Below are 19,916 nucleotides of genomic sequence, written 5' to 3'. Positions count from 1 at the left end.
ATCGCTTTTATGATCCAATTGATAAGAAGCTTATCAGAAGTCATGATGTTGTGTTCTTTGAAGACCAAACAATTAAGATATTAACAAGACTGAGAAAATAGATTCTCAGATTGATGAGAGCTTGGTTGATGTTGATATAGTTCCTAGTACTAAACATCTTTTACACATGAAGGAATCCAAGATACTAATGTCGATGGGGATCAAGATCAGAATGATCATCAGAGTGTAGAACTTGAAGATGCTCTTAGTAATGATGTTATGGTTGATCATCCACCAACTCATGGTCAAATGACTATTCCGGATGCTCCAAAAACCTCTTGTAGAAGATCTACTAGGGAGAAGCTAAAGTCAACACGTTATTCTCCTAATGAGTATATACTTTTGACTGACATGGGAGAGCCTGAAGGTTATGATGAAGTCATGCTAGATACTCATAAAGAAAAGTGGTATCAAATCTAGGGTCAATGGTTCAATGAGCGAGGTTAAAACTAGTGTTCATCTTGGCGGGTTCAGTTCTAACTGCAACCTTTTTGACAGTAATGAAGATTTTGTTGGAGAATTTTTTCAGAGAAGTTCTCTATGCGAGAAAAATATTTGATGGAGGAGAATTTGAAGATGAAGATGCAACCTGTTGAAGATTATCTGAAGAAGATGAAGAAAATTTATTTTGTCAGAAATTCAGGCCAAGGGAGAGAATTGTTGGGTTTTACCCTGACTTTTCTAGTATAATTGGGCTTTCCTTTTCCTAAAAGGAAAACACAAATTTTTCATATTTGGCTTAGCCTTTTTTCTTATAGGAAAGGTTTATGGCACTATAAATAGAGGCTCACTCCTTTTTTTAATGGTAGCATTCACAACATCGTCCTAGAGGCTTGAGAGTTTTGGGTAGGGGGAGAAACGGTGAGACACAGTATTATGTTAACGTTTGTGTGAACCTCTTTGTATTACGAGTGAATTGTGTGAAGTTATTCTCCTCTATATTTTATACTCTCATATTTATAGTGGATTGCTCATCTCTTCTTATGGGTGTAGGTCGGTTGACCGAACCACATTAAATGTTTGTGTCTCTTTTAGTATATTTCTCGTTTGTCTTCTTACCCATGATCTTTTGAGGTTTGCTTTTCTATCTTCCGCATGACACCTAGTTATTTCGGTCCTAACACAAAGATGGTAGATATAATAAAGGGTAACAATATTATTATTTTCAGCCAACCAAAATCACATCAAGAAAAGGAAGTTTATTAATTAAAATTGGGGACCAAAGAATGAATGACATAAATGCCTAACATATATGTATTATTTAAAACAAAAAAACTTTTGCTAATGCATGTACAATTTTCATTTAACAATCTTTCCTATATAAACCACCAGAAGTTCCTCTGTTGTCTAAGTAAAAGAGAAAAAAAACAACTCCTCCATTCTTTCTCTTTTCCATCACTACAAAAAAAATATGGGAAGATTAAGCCTTAGGAGCTTTACATTTATGTTTATAGTTGCATTTCTCGTGTGGTCGTCGTTAAATGTTGAGATTTGTAATGCCAGAAGAGGTAAACATTGGAGACAACAAACAAGAACATCCTCTGTTTCTTTGTACAAAAAGAAAGGAAAATATCATGGTAGTAATAACCATCACAAAAGTGGTAGCAAACCGAAGCCAAAATACTCGTCTCCACCACCAAGTACACCAACAAACCCGCCAAGCAAAGGGTATGACAATGTACCTTCGACTAACATCTTTGATGTGATGAATTTTGGTGCTACTGGAGATGGCAAGACCGATGATACTAAGGTAAAATTTTCACGTATTTAACTGCATCAAACATATAGTGTAACGTTAAAATTAGGTGACAATACGTGTAATTCACTCAGAATTAGACAATTGGCTCTGTAAGGCTAATTTTTTGTTATTCTCAATTGCCAAAATGTCAGTTCATAGAAGGTCTCACGGGTTAACAATAAGACATTGTAAATAAAGTTGAGGAAAAAAAGTTTTGGAAATTCACAAAAATAATTTCATGTTTACATGACAAAAAGTTAGGTAACTGTGAGTTGTGACAATTTCATTATTATTGAACTAACTTTGCGGGTACAACAATAATATATATGTAATAAAGAAAAAGCTAATAATACAAATAAGATAAGACAGAATTGCAGGCAGAGTCATACAGAGAAATGAGGTGGTTCCCACTTAACTTACAACTGAATATGTTTTATGAAAATTTTGATAAACATACTAATCACCTAAAATACAAAAATAAAAATGCATATTTCTATTATACTAAGCATGAAATGTTTATTTCTTGTGATGTAAAAACAGGCATTTCAAGCTGCATGGGCAGCTGCTTGTAAAGTGGAAGCTTCGACGATGATCGTTCCATCGAAATACACATTCCTTGTACGACCAATTTCATTCTCAGGTCCATACTGTCAACACAACATTGTTTTTCAGGTCAGTCAAAACAATAGATAGATTATCAGCATAATGTAAAAAGCCAATGTCACTTACATCTTTACTCTGTCTTGACATATTTGTGTTGAAGAAGGAATATGATATGAGTGTGCTCGTACGAGTTATTTCAAATTATCAAAAAAATACATGATTAGATGAATGTGTTCTGTTTTTTGCAGCTTGATGGAACAATAATTGCTCCAACAGATGCCAAATCTTGGGGTTCAGGTGTTATGCAATGGCTTGAATTTACCAAATTGGTGGGAATTACAATCAAAGGAAATGGGGTGATTGATGGAAGAGGTGCAGTTTGGTGGCAAGATACACCATATGATGATCCTCTAGACGATGAATTAAAACTAATCATCCCGTTAAACAAGACATTATTGAGACGTCCTCCGACTCCTGTAATTATCTCTTTCAATCTTGGATATGTAGTTTCGATTTTGATATATTTTCCTTTCTAATACTCTTTTGTGTGATAGATAAATAGCTCGCTTAGTGGGAAAATGCCAAGCATTAAACCAACAGTAAGGACAATTTCAAACACCTTATGTTTTTCAACCTGCCTATTTAAGTGTTTACTGAATACTAAACGGATAGTTGAAAAATGCAGGCTCTTCGATTCTATGGGAGTTTCAATGTTACTGTGACAGGCATCACAATTCAGAATAGCCAACAATGTCATCTCAAATTTGATAATTGCATAGGGGTAGCAGTATACGATTTCACTGCCTCATCTCCTGGAGATAGTCCTAATACAGATGGAATCCATTTACAGAACTCCAAAGACGCGCTAATTCGCAGTTCCAACATTGCTTGTGGTAATTGTGAATTCTTTTACAACAAACATAACTGATAACAGGGAGAAGAATATGCCAAAATATTGTCCACATTGATAATGTCATAAGGACCACATTCTTGAAAATTTTAACCACTTACACTTCGACGCGTAGCAACCACCTATCTGTAATGTATAATTTTTGCACCACAAGCTTTAAGATCCTACCTGCAAAAACTGATCTTGTCCATATATAGTAAAAGAGTAAATTCAATAGAGAGAGACTTTTAGCCCCACACAAAGGAAATTTGTCCTATTGCATTATCTGCAGATATCAAAACTACTCAAAATTAGATGGAAACATAGATGACAACTTTATTATAGCATAAACAATTTGAACATCAAAAGAACCAAGCACATATTTTGTCCTTCAATTTAAAATGTTAGTACATGCTAAAAATACTCATCGATTATTATCTGTACAGGAGATGATTGTGTCTCGATACAAACTGGATGTACCAATGTGTATGTACACAACATAAATTGTGGACCAGGACACGGAATCAGCATTGGAGGACTAGGGAAAGACAATACTAAGGCATGTGTTTCAAATATTACAGTCAAAGATGTTGTTATGCAGAACACGATGAACGGTGTCAGGATTAAGACATGGCAGGTATGGTTTTTCATTATGACATTTTGCATCATCCATTCGGAATTCAGGAATTTGAGTTCAAATGTATCTACAACGAACACTAACATTAGATTATACTACTACTGCAGGGCGGGTCAGGGTCAGTACAAGGAGTGTTTTTCTCAAACATTCAAATGAACGAAGTCCAGCTACCGATTGTAATTGATCAGTTCTATTGTGACAAGGGCAAATGCAAGAACCAGACAGCTGCAGTGGCTTTATCAGGAATCAACTATGCAGGAATTAAAGGAACATATACAGTAAAACCGGTGCATCTAGCATGTAGTGACAGTATGCCATGTCAAGACGTGACCCTCACGAATATCCAACTAAAGCCAATACAAGAGCGTTACCACATGTATGATCCATACTGTTGGCAGACATTCGGAGAGTTATATACTCCTACTCAACCTCCAATTGAATGCTTACAAGTTGGAAAACCAACGAGCAACAAAATTCAAGCAGATCATGATCAATGCTAGTATAGTAAGAATATTGCCTATATTTATAATATTTTTGGTGTCTTCATTTGTGAGGCCGGCATACTTTTGCTGGCCCCTATTACACCATATATAGAATGATTGCATATTCTTAATGCATAAGAGTATAGAATTTCTTTTTTTTTCCTCCTTTAGTAGGATTACTGTATGTGGTATTGAATTAATTTTAATAGAGTGGATTTCTATAGTAAAGTATGAGAAGGCACTTACTTCCGGGTAAAACTATCAACTTGTTCTGCCTGATTGACACCAACAGCATTACTAACATACCAATAATGATCGAAAACACAAGGAGTTGTTGCTACTCAGGATATTCTATCTGTTACGTGACCAAATGAAAAGAATTTAGGATACTTTGCAGCACATAGAGAATTATGACCTTTTGAAATTTGTCAAAAAGAATATTTTTACAGATGACAGAACTTCTCGAAACCAGCATAAATAGGAGGAAAAAAAACGTTCAATGAAAGTAAACTCCAACCAACCAAGGATAGCTTTTCACAGCCTTTACAACAATCATATCATCGTTTGTCTACATACTTGAATTGCTTTTCATCAAACAAAATCCCCCCTAAATTATGGTTAAGACCACATCCAAATGACTTGCTTGGTGAATTCTTCAGGCCTCAGGCTCTTAAAAGTTAAATAGAGACTGATACCTATTAAAGAGAGACCTGGAAAAAGAGGTAACTGATATGTACTCCTGTGTAGTTTTCTATTCTTTTTGAGGTTAAGTCATGTAGACAGCAAAAAACAAATGTTTTTATAAGACACTTAGCGTAGAAAGTTAGTGTTGTCCAACATTGGTGGACCTCAGCATCTAAGACTCTGCTATCTTTTCAAGAATTTTGACATTAGCAGATAAGCAACATACTCTTTTCAGAAGCTAGAGGTGGTCATATTCGCGTACACATATCTCCTACAGGACAACTGAAATCGCCATGCATATGCCTTCATTTAAAAGCCTGTGGTTGATCCCTATAACTCGCTTTATGAATACATAAGCCAGCGGACTTGTAACCATACAAAATCTAGCAGTTAACTAAAATCTCAACTCCCTCAAGTTACTTACCGCATTAATGGTGTCATGGATTAAGGTAGTAAACTAACAAACTCAAATCAAATAAGTTGCATCACCTTGCAAACAATTATTCGAGCAGCCTCCAAATAGCATGAAATCATCACCTTCTTCGGGACCAGAATGAATTTTAATGATTCCTCATTAATATTTCCCAAGAGCCCTGGTAAGAAAGCACCAGTCATTTATATGTCCATTCCTTGACTATGATCCGTCTCTTTAGTTTTCCTTTGGGACAAAACATATGGAATTTTCTTTATGTCTAGTCTCTGTAAGACAGAACAAAGCTTCTAATCAGCATGAGTACCCTTTTGTCGCTTGAAAAAGATGATAGCTGACATTACTTTATTTTCATAAAAATGAAAAGATCCAATGTTCCTATGTCAATGAACGGAATGGAACTTATCTGTTTCTAGTGAGTGCTAAAATCGTGTAATCTATGGACCACACCAACAGATCCTGAAATCAACATCAGCAGCTGACCACTTCGAATGGAATTATCGAATTCAAATGACAATAGAGGACTTCATTGAAAATGCATAAGGATATATGCAAACAGGAGAAAAACAAAGAAAGACAACAAGTTGCTTTTGCAAGAAAAAGCTAATTGCTTGCCTACGTCCTAAAGCCATTAAATCATGTACTTTGGTTTCATTTCCTTCTATTTTTCATTGAAGAGCTCCGGAGACTGATTTCAAGTTATTCAACCTTAGTAAAACCCCAGATGGGAGGAAAGGAGGAGAGGAAGATTTATCAGATGCGTATAACATGAAGAAGAAATTACTGAGAAATGAAAGGATATAAAAAATACTTAATTCAAATAGTTTCTTACAATGACAACTTCTCTCGACAAAAAAAACATAATTGGAAATGATCAATAATATCCTTGATGCTAATAACAACATGATTTTATAGTATAGTGATGAAACAATCAATCAATAAACCATATCCCATTCTTTTTAGTTGGTTTTTCACAATATTTGTTGCTAGACTAAAGTAAACCAAAATATAAACTGTCCTCTGCAATTATCCGGCAAGGTAATCTTCCCTTCAAACTGAGAAACTATAGCATGCATCGACAAAAAATATGCATCCACAACTCAGATCCATAAAAGTTGGCAAAGCAGATATATTGGGCAATAAATATGTTATACACACTCTCCCTACATCATATGTATAATTTCTATTTTCTGCTTTAGAATTTACATCAAGAAGGCGTACATGTAGCTAACATTAGGGCGTTAAAAAAACATGTATGATGGAGCCAAAACTTGAATGAGAATGGTGTGAGGAGACTTGGAGCACTTCCCAGTTGAGATGGGGTTGCACTAGGGATAAGTTCTTAACCCGTTCCTATTTGCCTTAGTAATGGATGAATTGATGTGATGTATTCAAGACAAGGTGCCTCGGTGTAGTTATTTGCGGATGACATAATATTGATTGATGAGACACATAGTGGGGTTAATGCTAGGCTAGAAGAGTGGAGACAAACTCTAGATCTAAGGTTGAGCAGGACCAAAATAGAGTATTTGGAGTGCAAAATTAGTGACGTCATGCATGAGACAGGCGTGGAAGTGACACTTGACACACAACCTATCCCCAAGAAATATAATTTCAAGTACCTCGAGTTGGTAATCCAAGGAAATGAGAACATCGGCGATGATATGACACATCGCATTGGTGCGACGTGGATGAAGTGGAGGCTTGCCTTTAGAGTCTTGTGTAATAAAAAGGTACCACCAAAACTTAAAGGTAAGTTCTATGGAGGGGTGATTAGACCGACGATGTTGTACTGGGAACAGTGCTGGCCTGTTAAGAACTCTCATGTCCAGAAGATGCATGTAGCAAAAATGAGGATATTGAGATGGATGTATGAGTATACTAGGAGCGATAAGATTAGGAATGATGTTATCCAAGATAAGGTAGGGGTAGCCTCCGTGGTGGATACAATGAGAGAAGCGAGATTCGATGTTTTGGACATGTGAACCGGAGATGCGCAGACACCCTAGTGAGGAGGTGCGAGAGGTTGGATATAGTAGGCGTGAGGAGAGGTAAAGGTAGGCCGAAAAAACATCGGAGAGAGGTTATTAGATAGGACATGGCGCAACTTCAGATTACCGAGGACATGACTTTAGATAGAAGGTTTTGTATTAGGGTAGGAGGTTATAGGTAGTGGAGTGTTGCCTTGCTTTCGAGGGTTCAGGCTTGCTAGTGTTTGTCGTTGTACTAGCCGTATCCTTGTTAGTTCTAGTTTTTGATATCTATCTTCATCTGTTTATTATGTTTCAGCTACTACACTAATATGTTGCTATTCATATTCTTTTCTTGTAGGCTTTGCACTACTTCTCCTATTAGCTGTTGTGTTTTCAGCACTGTTTTCTTCTTCTTGGTATCTGAAATTGTTTCATTTAAGTCGAGGGTCTTTCGGAAACAGCCTGTGATAAGGCTGCATACACTCAACCCTCTGTGGAATTTCACTAGATATGTTATTGTTTGTAATTTACATCAAGGGTCTTAGGAACTTAACAAAAAGGAAGATAATGTCAAAAAATGTAGAGATGAGCTTCCCAGTTTAAGACTTCGTAATTCTCACATTCAGTTCTATTTGAACTTGTTACTTGTCAATTTTATCATTTGTAAAGCAAAGGGCCTATTTTGATCCCAGGTCATATTTTCCATAGTATTTCTTCATGTGCAACTAGAATTTATGGGAAGAATTAAACACTCTTCAAACATCCTCTATAAATTGTTGTACATTGCAAATGTGAAAGGAATAAGATAAAGAAAAGCATTAAAAAGGGGGTAGGCATGAAAGTAACTGCAGAAAATGATTTTGCTTTTTTATTGTTTTTTACAATTATTTTAAAATGTATTAGTCAACCATGAAAAAACAAATCAAACTATTATAATCTCTTTTTTTTCTCAATAGAGATAAGAGCAAACTTGTGCTCAATAAGAAAGGAATATGCATCACTGACCTCAAGATAAAAACTGAATCTTGTGGTTTAGCTTCTTTCATTTTCTTTTTCAAAATCAAAAGTAACTAATTCTCTTTTTTAAATTAAAAAAAGTGGTAATCGCGTCAGGTTACACACCTTGATTAATAACAGGGTACCTATTAAGTACCAAAACTTAAGACACATAAAAGCCTTTTTATCTACTGCTATTACTACTCTTTGAGATACTGGATGTAGGTACAATATTCTTTTTTAAAAAAATTATATGTATATTGCTTGAGTCCAAAATAAATCTGTCCAGCAGTGGATGAGATAAGTATAGGAGCAGAAATAAAATGACAAAAAAAAGAGAGAGAGATAAGAAAGTTACCTTAGAGAGAGTCAATTTTCCGACTATATTTTATAGTAGTCGGTGAGATTTGAACCTTGAACATAGGTTACGTGGAAGGGCCTTTACTACTATGCTACAGTTTGTTTTATCGTATATGGGGTTTAACATTAAGGAAAAATTATCAAATTACACACCTTATATTTTTATATTTTTAATTATTTTTTATTATTTATAAAAATTTCAAAAATTCCTCTTCTGATACATAGAAATGATGCTAATACATCGCGATTTGATACATAAGTCATTTTCATGATACATCGCTAGTTGATACAAACCAAACACAAAATGTATCAGTAAAACATAAGTTTTACTGTTATTTTTATTGTGTTCATGATATATTAGGTGTTATAAGCTGATTCATAAGTTTTATAGATATTACAATGTTTGATTTGTATCAACTAGCGATGTATCATGAAAATGACTTATATATCAAATCACGGTGTATTAGCGTCATTCGTATGTATCAGAAATCTATATAAAAAAAAAGGAAATTCAGATAATTACCAAAAAAATCGAGATAAATTATAATTGGACTTTTCACTAGGATTTAAGTAAAATACCCTATATATATACAATGTTATTTTTTGTCGAGTGGGTTCGGGTGAACCCCCTTCCGCCTCACTAGATTCGCCCATGGTAGGAAAACAGTCTCTGCGCCCCAAATTGAAGTACCATTCTTACAAGAGAAAATAGTACTTGTATTAGTTTGTATTTTGGATATTTCTATTTAATTTTTTGTTAACTAAAGTCATGAACTCATTGAAATTTTGTATTTTAAACCCTTTTTTTTGACATTTCATCCTATGTGGTATTTTTATCCAAAGTGTGTGTGATACATGCATTTAGGCGAGTGAGATCTTAAAAAAAGACAACAAATATCAATTTTTAACCTAATTAAGAGTTGTATTCTTCCTCATTTATTCATTCACCATTATTGAATAAAAAGAAGCTTTAAAATTATAAAATAATAAATTTAAAAAAAAAAAAAAAAAGAGCATTTTTCTTCCTCCACCCCCCCCCCCCTTTTCTTTTTCAGCCATCCCCCAACTCCACCCCATCCCCCCCAACCTCCCTTTTCCTTCTTCTCCATACCTTACTGTCATCTTCTTCAGCAAACCTATTCTCCTTTCTTATTTTTTTTTCATTTAAGTCTCACCAAATCCACCATTAAAGAGTAAGCTTTTCAATTATTTTTTATAGTTAATAACTATTATAGGTTTGCTTCTCTCTAGTTTCTTCTTCAACACAAAAGACTTACAAGGAAAGAAAACAAAGGAAGATGACGATTTAGATCTTATATTTTCAAGATTTAAGACTTTCTTTTCAAGACTTTCATTTCCGATTATCTTCTTCTGTATGAAGACAAATTTAAATGGAAGAAAAAGAGAATAAGAGGGTGGAGGTTATGATGATGGTGGTTGTGAGAATGGTGGTGACGGTGGTTGCAGAGGCGGACCTACGTGGGTGTTAGGAGGTTCACCCTAATCCCCTCGGTAAAAAATTATATTGTGTATATAGAATAGATTTTCTATATTTTTCTACGTATACTTATTTTGAACAACCTAAATCAAAGAGGAGAGATAGCCCAATGGTACTAAACTGTGCAACTTGGGTCGCGAATACTATCCTAATTTGCAAGTTCAATTCCTGCTAGGTGCAACATTTTTATTTTTATTTTTTGAACCCATGAGTGAAAATTCTGGATCAACCACCGGATGGTTGTGGGTCAGGAGGTGGACGGAAGTTTTCTTTAAATGTTCAGTTTTTAGTCTCTGAAACTTAAATGCAAAGAAAGAAATTTAGAGAATTATTTACCTTTTATTTTGTATTTTGATTAATAATTTTTAAAATAGTCAATGAAGATAATAATGTTGTGTTATTAATTTATGTGACATGGATTTGACATGTCATCTATTTAACGACAAGTGAGTTACACATATGATAGGAAGAGTTTAAAAATCTTCTTTTAATTGAGTTTAAAGATTCAGTTGGTAAAAGATTAAGTAGAAGGGTCCATAATACAAACTCAAACAAGTGCAAAGGTCCATTAGACCATTTCGCCGAGAAAATAATCAAAATGACCATTAATGTATGAGTAATGTTTTATTTTAATTCTTAATATATTTCACTTGATTGAAATGATTCTGGGTCGTTTGATAGCTGGATAAAGTTATGCATATATTAGTAATATGATATTAGTTATGCAGGGTTTAGTTATGTAGGTATTAGTTATACAGGAATTAATTATGTAGCGATTTCAATACATTAGTGAGCTAATTCTTATTTCTTAATCCCAAAAATATTTAATGAGCTAATAATTATTATACTCATTAAAATAAATAACTATCTAAATAACATATTAAAATTAAATAAATATCAATAACTAAAAATAATAAAGTCAATAAAAAATAACTAGCAATTAAGTAATTTGTATTGAATAAGATTAAACAATTATGAAATTTAAATTAAAGTAGATAACTAAAATTATATTAATACATGTATTGGCCTTGCCTTGCAGAGAAACTAAGTAAAGAAATTAATTTAATCAACAAGAAAATAATTAACAGTCAATGCCTCACCGTCAAAAAAATAATTAAGAAGAAATTAAGAAAAGAAATTAAAAGTAATTAATCAATTATCAAGACAAAAAATCCAAAGGAAAAAATTGATAGTGCTTTTTTTACCTGTGTTAATTATTTAATTTGTTGTAAATTAATAAACTCTTAAAAGTAAATTGATAGGAGTAAATGTGTAATTTACTATTTTAATACATGTATAACTAATACCTACATAACTTATTCCATCTTCTATCGTGCATAAATTTTACATATATTCCTTCATAAGTTATGCAATTATTAATAATGTAGGGTTAAAAAAATACAACCAAACACCGTATAAAATTAATACATGAATAACTTTTATACAATATTTGAAAACCTACCAACCAAACATTGTATAAAATAATATATGAATAACTTTTCAACATTTGGAAATCTATTAACCAAACACTGTATAAAATTAATAAATGAATAACTTTTATCCTATTTGCAAACCAAACATGGTATAAAATTAATACATGAATAACAAAGTTATTCACGTATTAGGTGTAGCTCTATCTAGCTACCAAACGACCTCTTAATGTGTAACAAATTAGTTCATTTTGATTCTTACTATATTTTACTTCATTAAAATGGTCCTTAATATATAACAAAAGTTATTAGTTTGGTCCTGTATCCTATACCTAATAGATTTATCAAAATAAAAATTGTTAAATTTTATTGTGGACCCCACGTAGCTAACAAAATTCACCATTGTTGACTTCTTTGTTAGCTCCAAAGAAAGAACTCCATGAAATCTAACATCATTGTCTCTACTTTCTTAGCAAAATTTACTATTTTCTCTTACTTAAAACATAAATGGATTTTAGGTCAATGTAGTAGTATTTTAGACTAGCCGCCTAATATTTTTCTCTCTCAGTGAGGTCTTTCAAAATTTCAGACAGTCACTGGCCGGAATGGCCGAATCAACCGGAGGACGATCTCCTCTGGTAACACAGAACAATACTTTGATAACACAACCTACTATATTACAAACCGAAATATCAAAGAACGACAATCAAAATCAAACCTTTGCCAATCTCTTCAAACCCTCAAACTCAGAAATAGATAATGTCAAAGTACCATCAAAGCAGATCTCATACATCAACGGAGAACCATTTATTGCCTGGAAATCCAATGAGATTCAGCAGATGATACAGAAGGAGAAACTACAGTATGCAGTAATTGGTAAGTTTTCATATGACAACATTGATATTAAAGAACTAAGGAAGGTAATTCCAACACAATGTGGAATCAAAGGAGTACCAATTATAGGACTACTAGATGAAAGACATATTCTGATCCGACTAAATTTTCTAGAAGACTATGTTAAAATGATGTCAACCCCTATTTATTACCTAAAGGTGCATGATAGATATTGCCAAATGAGATCGTTTATATGGAATCCATGGTTCAACCCAAAGGAAGAGACATCAAAGGCTGTAGCTTGGATAAGCTTCCCTGAACTACCACCAAATTTTTTTGTTAGAGAAGCAGTCTTCTCCATAGCAACTGCAGTTGGAAAACCACTGACGGTAGATATGGCCACAGTAAATAAGACAAGACCAAGCTGCGCAAAAATCAAAGTTGAGGTAGATTTGTTAGCAACATTACCAAAAAGGATTAACATTGCGGAAGAAGACGAATCAGGAATACTAAAATCAAAATGGGTAAGGATAAATTATGATTACCTACCAAAATATTGCAAGCACTGTAGACTCCAAGGTCATGAGGAGAAGGAATGTAGAAGTCTTAATCCTGAATTGGCAAAACAGTTTAAAGAAGATTTTCGAAAAGAAAAGGCACAAGGAATTGATACAGAAACTCAAAATAAAGAAGGCATTCACGGAAGAAGGGGAGGGTACTTTACTGGTAAACAAGAATGGATGCAAAGAAGGAGCAAATACAAAAAGGATAAATCAGGGATTATAATTGGGGAAATGAGTCCAATTAAGGAGACAACCATGACAAATACCAATCCATTTGCAGCACTAGAAGAGATCCCACAACACCAAGATATTGTGAATAAAGAACAAGTACCACAAGAAGATACTAGAACATGGATTGAGAAGAGTTTCTATACCCACAAAAACCAAACAAAGGAAACAAACAATATCACTAATGATACAGAAGTAACACAGGGAGACAACTTCAAAAATGATCATGAAAACCACAACAAACACTTAGAATCATCAACTGATCAACAAAGACCAAATGACAGTGTGGAGGATATCTTATCTCAGGAACCACAAACACAGACACCAAAAAGAATCCTCCAAATAGAAAATGCAACATCAAGTCTTCAAGAGGAGGAGTTTGAACAGAACAACAAGAGCACCAATCAATCCAGTGTAAACAGTAGCAAGACCACAACCACAAGCAGAGGGGAACAATCATCTGATGCACATACAAACATGGTAAAATTTCAAACCCCTGATCTAAATCAAATACAGCAAGAAAAGGAAAACAATAGTCAAAACAAAGATTTGCATTTAAAAAATAGTAATAACAACTGGTGGGAAGGGGATAGACAGAAGGAAAATCAGCAAAAAATAACCAATACTACAAACAACATGGAAACAGAGGAAACCAGACAAAGAAATATAGAAGGAACAGAGGAAATCCAAGATTTTAACAAGGAACAGCAGAAACAAGAAATATCAACAAAACCAAAAGTAAACATAGAAAGAAGTAACAGAGATTTAGATGAACATACCTTAGAACACAATCTTGAAGCAGCTTTGAGAGCAGGAGATATATCACCAAAATATATTCAAAAAGGAGGGAAGGAGAGAAAAAAAATATCAAGAGAGACAAGTGTACCACCTGGAAATGGAGTACATACAAGAAGGCAGATTAATAAACTCAATAAACCATGATTAATAATCTCATATGGAATATTAGGTCAGTCAATACCATGGAAGCCTTCACAAGGTTGATAAAGCTTAATCAAAAACACCAATTTGGATTCATAGGTTTAATGGAACCTTTTCAAGACTCAGACAAGATAGAAGAATATAGAAGAAGACTTGGCATGGAGTATGCAATGGCCAATATATCTGGTAAAATATGGGTTTTTGTGGATGATATTTTTGACTGTCACATAATAATGGACCATCAACAACATTTAACCATTAATTTAAAGATTAGAGGTAGTCAAGAGGAGATACTAGTAACCCTGGTGTATGCTAAATGTAATCAAAATGAAAGAATGGAATTATGGGACTCTATGGAAGATTTAGCTACCTCAGTCAGCATCCCATGGATGATTGGGGGTGATTTTAATACAATAACATCACAAGAGGAGAAACTTGGAGGACTACCAGTTACCATTAATGAAATTATGGATTTTAGAGGATGTATTCAGAATTGTGGAGTATCAGATTTGGGGTTTAGTGGCAACAAATATACTTGGTGGAATGGTCAAACTGGGGATGACTGTATCTTTAAGAGACTGGATAGATGTTTGGGTAACCAACTACTACAAACAAAATATTCTAGTGTTGATATCAAACATTTGATTAGAAATGGTTCAGATCATGCTCCTATGATAATCTCTTACACAAGAGACAATAGAAACATCAAAAAACCTTTCAAGTTCTTAAACTTTTGGGTAAAACAAGAAGGATTTTTGGATCTAATTAGACAAAATTGGACAGCTGAGTTTATGGCAAACCCTTTCATAATCTATCATCATAAACTGAAGAAGGTGAAAGCAGCTTTGTCACAATGGAGTAAAGCAACCTTTGGGAATATATTTCATGAAATTGAAACCCTTGAAGAGATTGTCAAAATGAAGGAAACCCAATTTCAGAAATGTCCAACACCTACCAACAGACAGGACTTGCATAAAGTACAGGCTGACTTAAATAAATTTTTACACCTAGAGGAAGAATTTTGGAAACAGAAAGCTGGGATGCAATGGTTTCATGATGGGGACAGAAACACAAAATTCTTCCATGCTCATGTACAAGGAAGAAGGAAAAGGATGCAGATTAGATGAATTCAAGGAGAAGATGGGAACTGGATAGAAGAGGAAGAGGGAATAATCACAGAAGCCATTAATTTTTACACTGATCAGTTCACAAAGGAAGAAGACCCAAAAGACTATGAAATCCTTAACCACTTACCCAAAATGATCACTGAGGAAGACAACCTGTGTTTTGAAGCAGAACCTACCAAAGAAGAGGTGAAGGCAGTGATCTTCCAATTAAATAGTGAAAGTGCAGGCGGACCTGATGGATTTACTGGTGTTTTCTATCAAGCTTGCTGGGAAATCATTGAAGAAGATGTCACCAATATGATGAAAGCTTTCTTTTGTGGTGCAGAATTGCCCAGGTTTATCACCCATACTAACTTAATCTTAATACCAAAGAAAGATATTGTTAACACTTTCTCTGATATGAGACCAATTAGTTTGAGCAATTTTGTGAACAAAATCTTCTCTAGATTGATCCATGAGAGATTGGTTTCCAAACTAACTAATAATATATCCCTCAATCAAGCTGGTTTTATTAAAAACAGAAGTATAGTGGAGAATATTCTATTGACTCAAGAAATTATCTCTGACATAAGGCTAAGAACTAAAGATGCAAATGTTATAATGAAGTTGGATATGGCAAAAGCTTATGACAGGGTATCTTGGATTTTCTTAACCAAAGTACTTAGAAAAATGGGTTTTTCAGAAAGGAGTATAGACATAATCTATAGGATTGTTAGCAATAACTGGTACTCAGTGTTGATAAATGGTCAACAACAAGGATTTTTTAAATCTACCAGAGGAGTAAAGCAAGGGGACCCTCTCTCCCCTACCCTATTTATTTTAGCAGCAGAAGTCCTATCAAGGAGTTTAAATGCATTGCATCAAAACTCTCAGTTTAAGGGCTTTGGAATGCCTAAATGGAGTCCAAAAATAAATCATCTTGCATATGCAGATGACATGATTATCTTTACCTCAGCAGATGTGGTGTCTCTACAAAAAATAATGGGAATTTTGAGAAACTATGAGCAGACTTCTGGGCAAAAGATAAACATGGACAAGAGTGCTGTCTATATGCATAATAGAGTATCAGGTGACATCAGTATCACAGTTGAGATTGTAACTGGCATCAATAGAAGAGAATTCCCTTTTATATATTTGGGCTGCCCTATTTACCACTGTAGAAGAAAAAAGGAATTCTTTAATACTTTGACCCTTAAAATTATGAATAGACTTCAAGGATGGAAAGGAAAAATGTTATCTTTTGGAGGAAGGGCAATTCTTATTAAACATGTTTTGCAAAGCATGCCAATACACATATTATCAGCTATTAACCCCCCTATTGGAATCATCAGACAAATACACAAGATGTTTGCTCAGTTTTTTTGGAGCAATACTATTGGGAGCAAGAGTAGACATTGGGTGGCTTGGAATAAGGTGTGTATTCCAACCATAGAAGGAGGCCTAGGTTTTAGATCACTTCATGATGTCTCATTGGCACTGTTTTGTAAACTTTGGTGGAACTTCAGGACAAAATCTACCTTATGGAGTGATTATATGACTAACAAATATTGTAGGAAGGAACATGCTATAGTGGTACAGTGGAAACAGGGGTCACAGACATGGAAAAAAATGCTAGAAGCCAGGGACCTAATAGAACACCAAATTTGGTGGCAAACTAGGAAAGGGGATTCACTTTTCTGGTTTGATAACTGGACTGGATTGGGAGCCCTGTACTATGTAAATCCAAGGAATACCTATGATACAAGAATTCAAAATGTCAAAGAAATGACAGAACAAGGGAGATGGAATAGAAGAAAACTGATGGAAGTACTCACTGAAGACATTGTTGATCATATCATCGATAATATATCCACACCCAGGGAAGAAAGAGATTGTGATAGACCTTGGTGGATACTAGACACAAGTGGAGGTTTTACTATTAAATCAACCTGGGAGTTTATTAGGTTAAGGGGACCACAAATGAGCAAATATAGTTTCATGTGGATTAAGGGGTTGCCTTTTAAAATCTCCTTTTTTATGTGGAGATGTTGGAAATTCAAGATTCCTACTGATGATGTCCTAAAAATGATGAACTTTACTATGGTGTCTAAGTGTTGGTGTTGTATAAATCCTAGAGAGGAGACTATGCCCCATTTATTCCTAACATCAAATACTGCTAAAAGGACTTGGTCTTATTTTTGTAAGGCAGCAGGAATAAACATGGAAGGAGTACAGTTACAACAATTAATTGTGAAATGGTGGAATGCACAAGTAACTAACAGATTGAAGCAGATATATGCTGCAGTGCCATCAATCATAATATGGGAATTATGGAAGAGACGAAATGGTATCAAACATGGGCTAGGAAGGTTAATAGCTCAGTTATTCATCTAGTCCTAATCTCCATCCAAAGACTAGTTCTTTACAGAAACCCCTCAATTAGAACTATCCCTATTGGGTGGGAAAATCTGGTGCATATATTGGAGGAAGGCAAAGCAAGAATGAAGGTAAAGCAAGTCAGATGGAATTTCCCTCCACAAGGTTGGTGTGCTTGCAACACTGATGGAGCCTCTAGAGGTAACCCAGGGAGGAGTGCCTATGGTTTTTGTGTGAGAAATGCACAAGGAAATCTAATATATGCTCAAGCAGGGGAAATTGGTTATGCCACCAATATAGAAGCAGAAATTGTGGCTCTACTGGAAGCCCTGAAGTATTGTAAGCAGCAAGGACTTAACAACATTATTTTTCAGACAGACTCACAAACTATACAAAATATTTTAACTGGAGATTGGAAACCTCCATGGATTATAGCAGACTGGATACAACAAGTGGAGGAATACAAGAGGGATTTGGATGTCCTTTTCAAACATACCCTACGAGAAGCAAATAAATTGGCAGATGCTTTAGCCAACTATGCTTTAGACGAAGGACCAATGCAATGTTACTTGTTTAAGGATTTGACGGTGCACATGAGAAGAATCCTAAACAGTGATAAAAGTCAAATCCCTTATCTAAGAATTAAGAAATTCTGAAAGAGCTGGAGAAAAAAGGAAAAAGGGACTCACATTGAAAATGAAAATCAAATACAAAGAGGAGGAAAAAGATTTTGATTTCTTATATAATATTTTGTTAGTTCAAATTGTTTTTCTAGGATGTCTATTTTACAGGAGTACAGGAAAACACAAAAGGACTAATCAACACAAGGCAACAACTTCCCTAAGCAACAACAAATCAATTTCTTCAAGCACTCTAGTAACCACAATGGCGGAGAACAAAGCTCTTAGATGCAACAGATTCAACAGAGGGGAAGGGGACACATCAAAATATCTACACCAGAAGAGAATCAGAAAGAAACCAACTAAGCAGATTTGGTCCTATCATCATCTTCACACCTCAATAAAAGAGGATCAACTGAAAAAACAAAAACAGAAACACGACAAGGAGAAGGACCATTTTCTACATGAAAAACAAGGCAACAAACACACATGCAGGGCTAAAAAACTCAAAAATCAGCTAGATCGAAAGCAAATCAGAAGGAAACCAGCAACAATTTGGCCTCTTCATCATGTTCACAAACAATGGAAACAAAGAAGGAGGAAGACCAAGAGACGAGTTTTAGGAAGAGGAGCTACTAAAGAGTTCCCCTCTTTTGACATTTCTGAGAGTTATCTTAGAAATGAGGATAGGAATATGCCACGTACTAGGCAAGTAAAGATAGACAAATATCTGTAAGGGGTCGTTTGGTTCATGCAATAAAAATTTCAAAATTTTAAAAAAAAAAAAAGTAGTATTTTAGGAAAGAGAAAATAGTAATTTTTTATGAGAAAATAGAGAAAATAGTGTTAGATTTTATGGAGTTCTTTCTTTGAACTTAACAAATAAGACAACAATAGTGAATTTTGTTATTCACATGGGATCCACGGTTGAATTTAACACTTTTTATTTTGATATATATGTTAGGATAAAGGTAAAGGACCAAAATGAACGTCTTTTGTTATACATTAAGGATCATTTCAATCAAGTGACATATATTAAGGACCAAAATGAATATATTTGTTATACATTAAGGATATTTTAATCAAATAAAATATATTAAGGACCAAAATAAAACATTATTCATACATGAAGGATCATTTTGATCATTTTCTACCAATTACCACGACACTCTTTTTTGGAGATAATTATTGAAAAATACAATTGATCCAAATATATTGCCAAAATAGGCCATGTTATAAAATAAAAAAAACTAAACTTAGCAAAATAAGGAGGGAGAGTGAGATAAAGAGAGAATTGAGAGATATTGCAATATCTATGTTCTTATTTCAATTGCCAAACTTTGGCAATTTATAGTCAAAACAAGATTAAAATTAGTGGGCAACTTGCCCACTCATGTAAAGAAAAAGGAGCAACAAGTAGACAACCACTTGCTTTCTAACACTCCCCCTTGGATGTCCATGTGTAATGTGCCTCAATAAAAACTTTACAAG

The 19,916-nt window shown here is 34.3% G+C and overlaps 2 protein-coding genes across 2 annotated transcripts; both read left to right on the top strand.

The window, feature by feature from the left end:
• The first annotated feature begins 1,341 nt into the window (after nt 1-1,341).
• On the top strand, nt 1,342-4,646 carry LOC129880352 (polygalacturonase At1g48100-like). Its single transcript, XM_055954343.1, has 7 exons — nt 1,342-1,789; nt 2,318-2,449; nt 2,629-2,856; nt 2,935-2,979; nt 3,066-3,273; nt 3,716-3,906; nt 4,014-4,646. Exons 1-7 carry the CDS (start codon nt 1,451-1,453, stop codon nt 4,404-4,406), a joined length of 1,536 nt encoding a protein of 511 aa, XP_055810318.1. The 5' UTR covers nt 1,342-1,450; the 3' UTR covers nt 4,407-4,646.
• A 10,936-nt stretch (nt 4,647-15,582) lies between these two features.
• Nucleotides 15,583-18,461, top strand: LOC129870195 (uncharacterized). Its single transcript, XM_055944856.1, has 2 exons — nt 15,583-17,336; nt 17,735-18,461. The coding sequence occupies exons 1-2, from the start codon at nt 15,583-15,585 to the stop codon at nt 18,459-18,461; spliced, it is 2,481 nt and encodes an 826-aa protein (XP_055800831.1).
• The last annotated feature ends 1,455 nt before the right edge of the window (nt 18,462-19,916 follow it).

Source organism: Solanum dulcamara, chromosome 2, assembly GCF_947179165.1.
Source record: "Solanum dulcamara chromosome 2, daSolDulc1.2, whole genome shotgun sequence".
In the NCBI taxonomy this organism is placed as follows: Eukaryota; Viridiplantae; Streptophyta; class Magnoliopsida; order Solanales; family Solanaceae; genus Solanum; species Solanum dulcamara.
This window is presented reverse-complemented; position numbering and strand designations above follow the sequence as displayed.

Bases quoted from the DNA above. Each gene is read 5' to 3' on its own strand.
- LOC129880352 (XM_055954343.1), top strand. From the start codon at position 1,451: ATGGGAAGATTAAGCCTTAGGAGCTTTACATTTATGTTTATAGTTGCA. The intron at 1,790-2,317 runs GTAAAATTTTCA...ATGTAAAAACAG, and splicing joins GCAAGACCGATGATACTAAG to GCATTTCAAGCTGCATGGGC. The intron at 2,980-3,065 runs GTAAGGACAATT...TGAAAAATGCAG, and splicing joins TGCCAAGCATTAAACCAACA to GCTCTTCGATTCTATGGGAG.
- LOC129870195 (XM_055944856.1), top strand. From the start codon at position 15,583: ATGATCACTGAGGAAGACAACCTGTGTTTTGAAGCAGAACCTACCAAA. The intron at 17,337-17,734 runs GTGGATACTAGA...TATATGCTGCAG, and splicing joins AGAGATTGTGATAGACCTTG to TGCCATCAATCATAATATGG.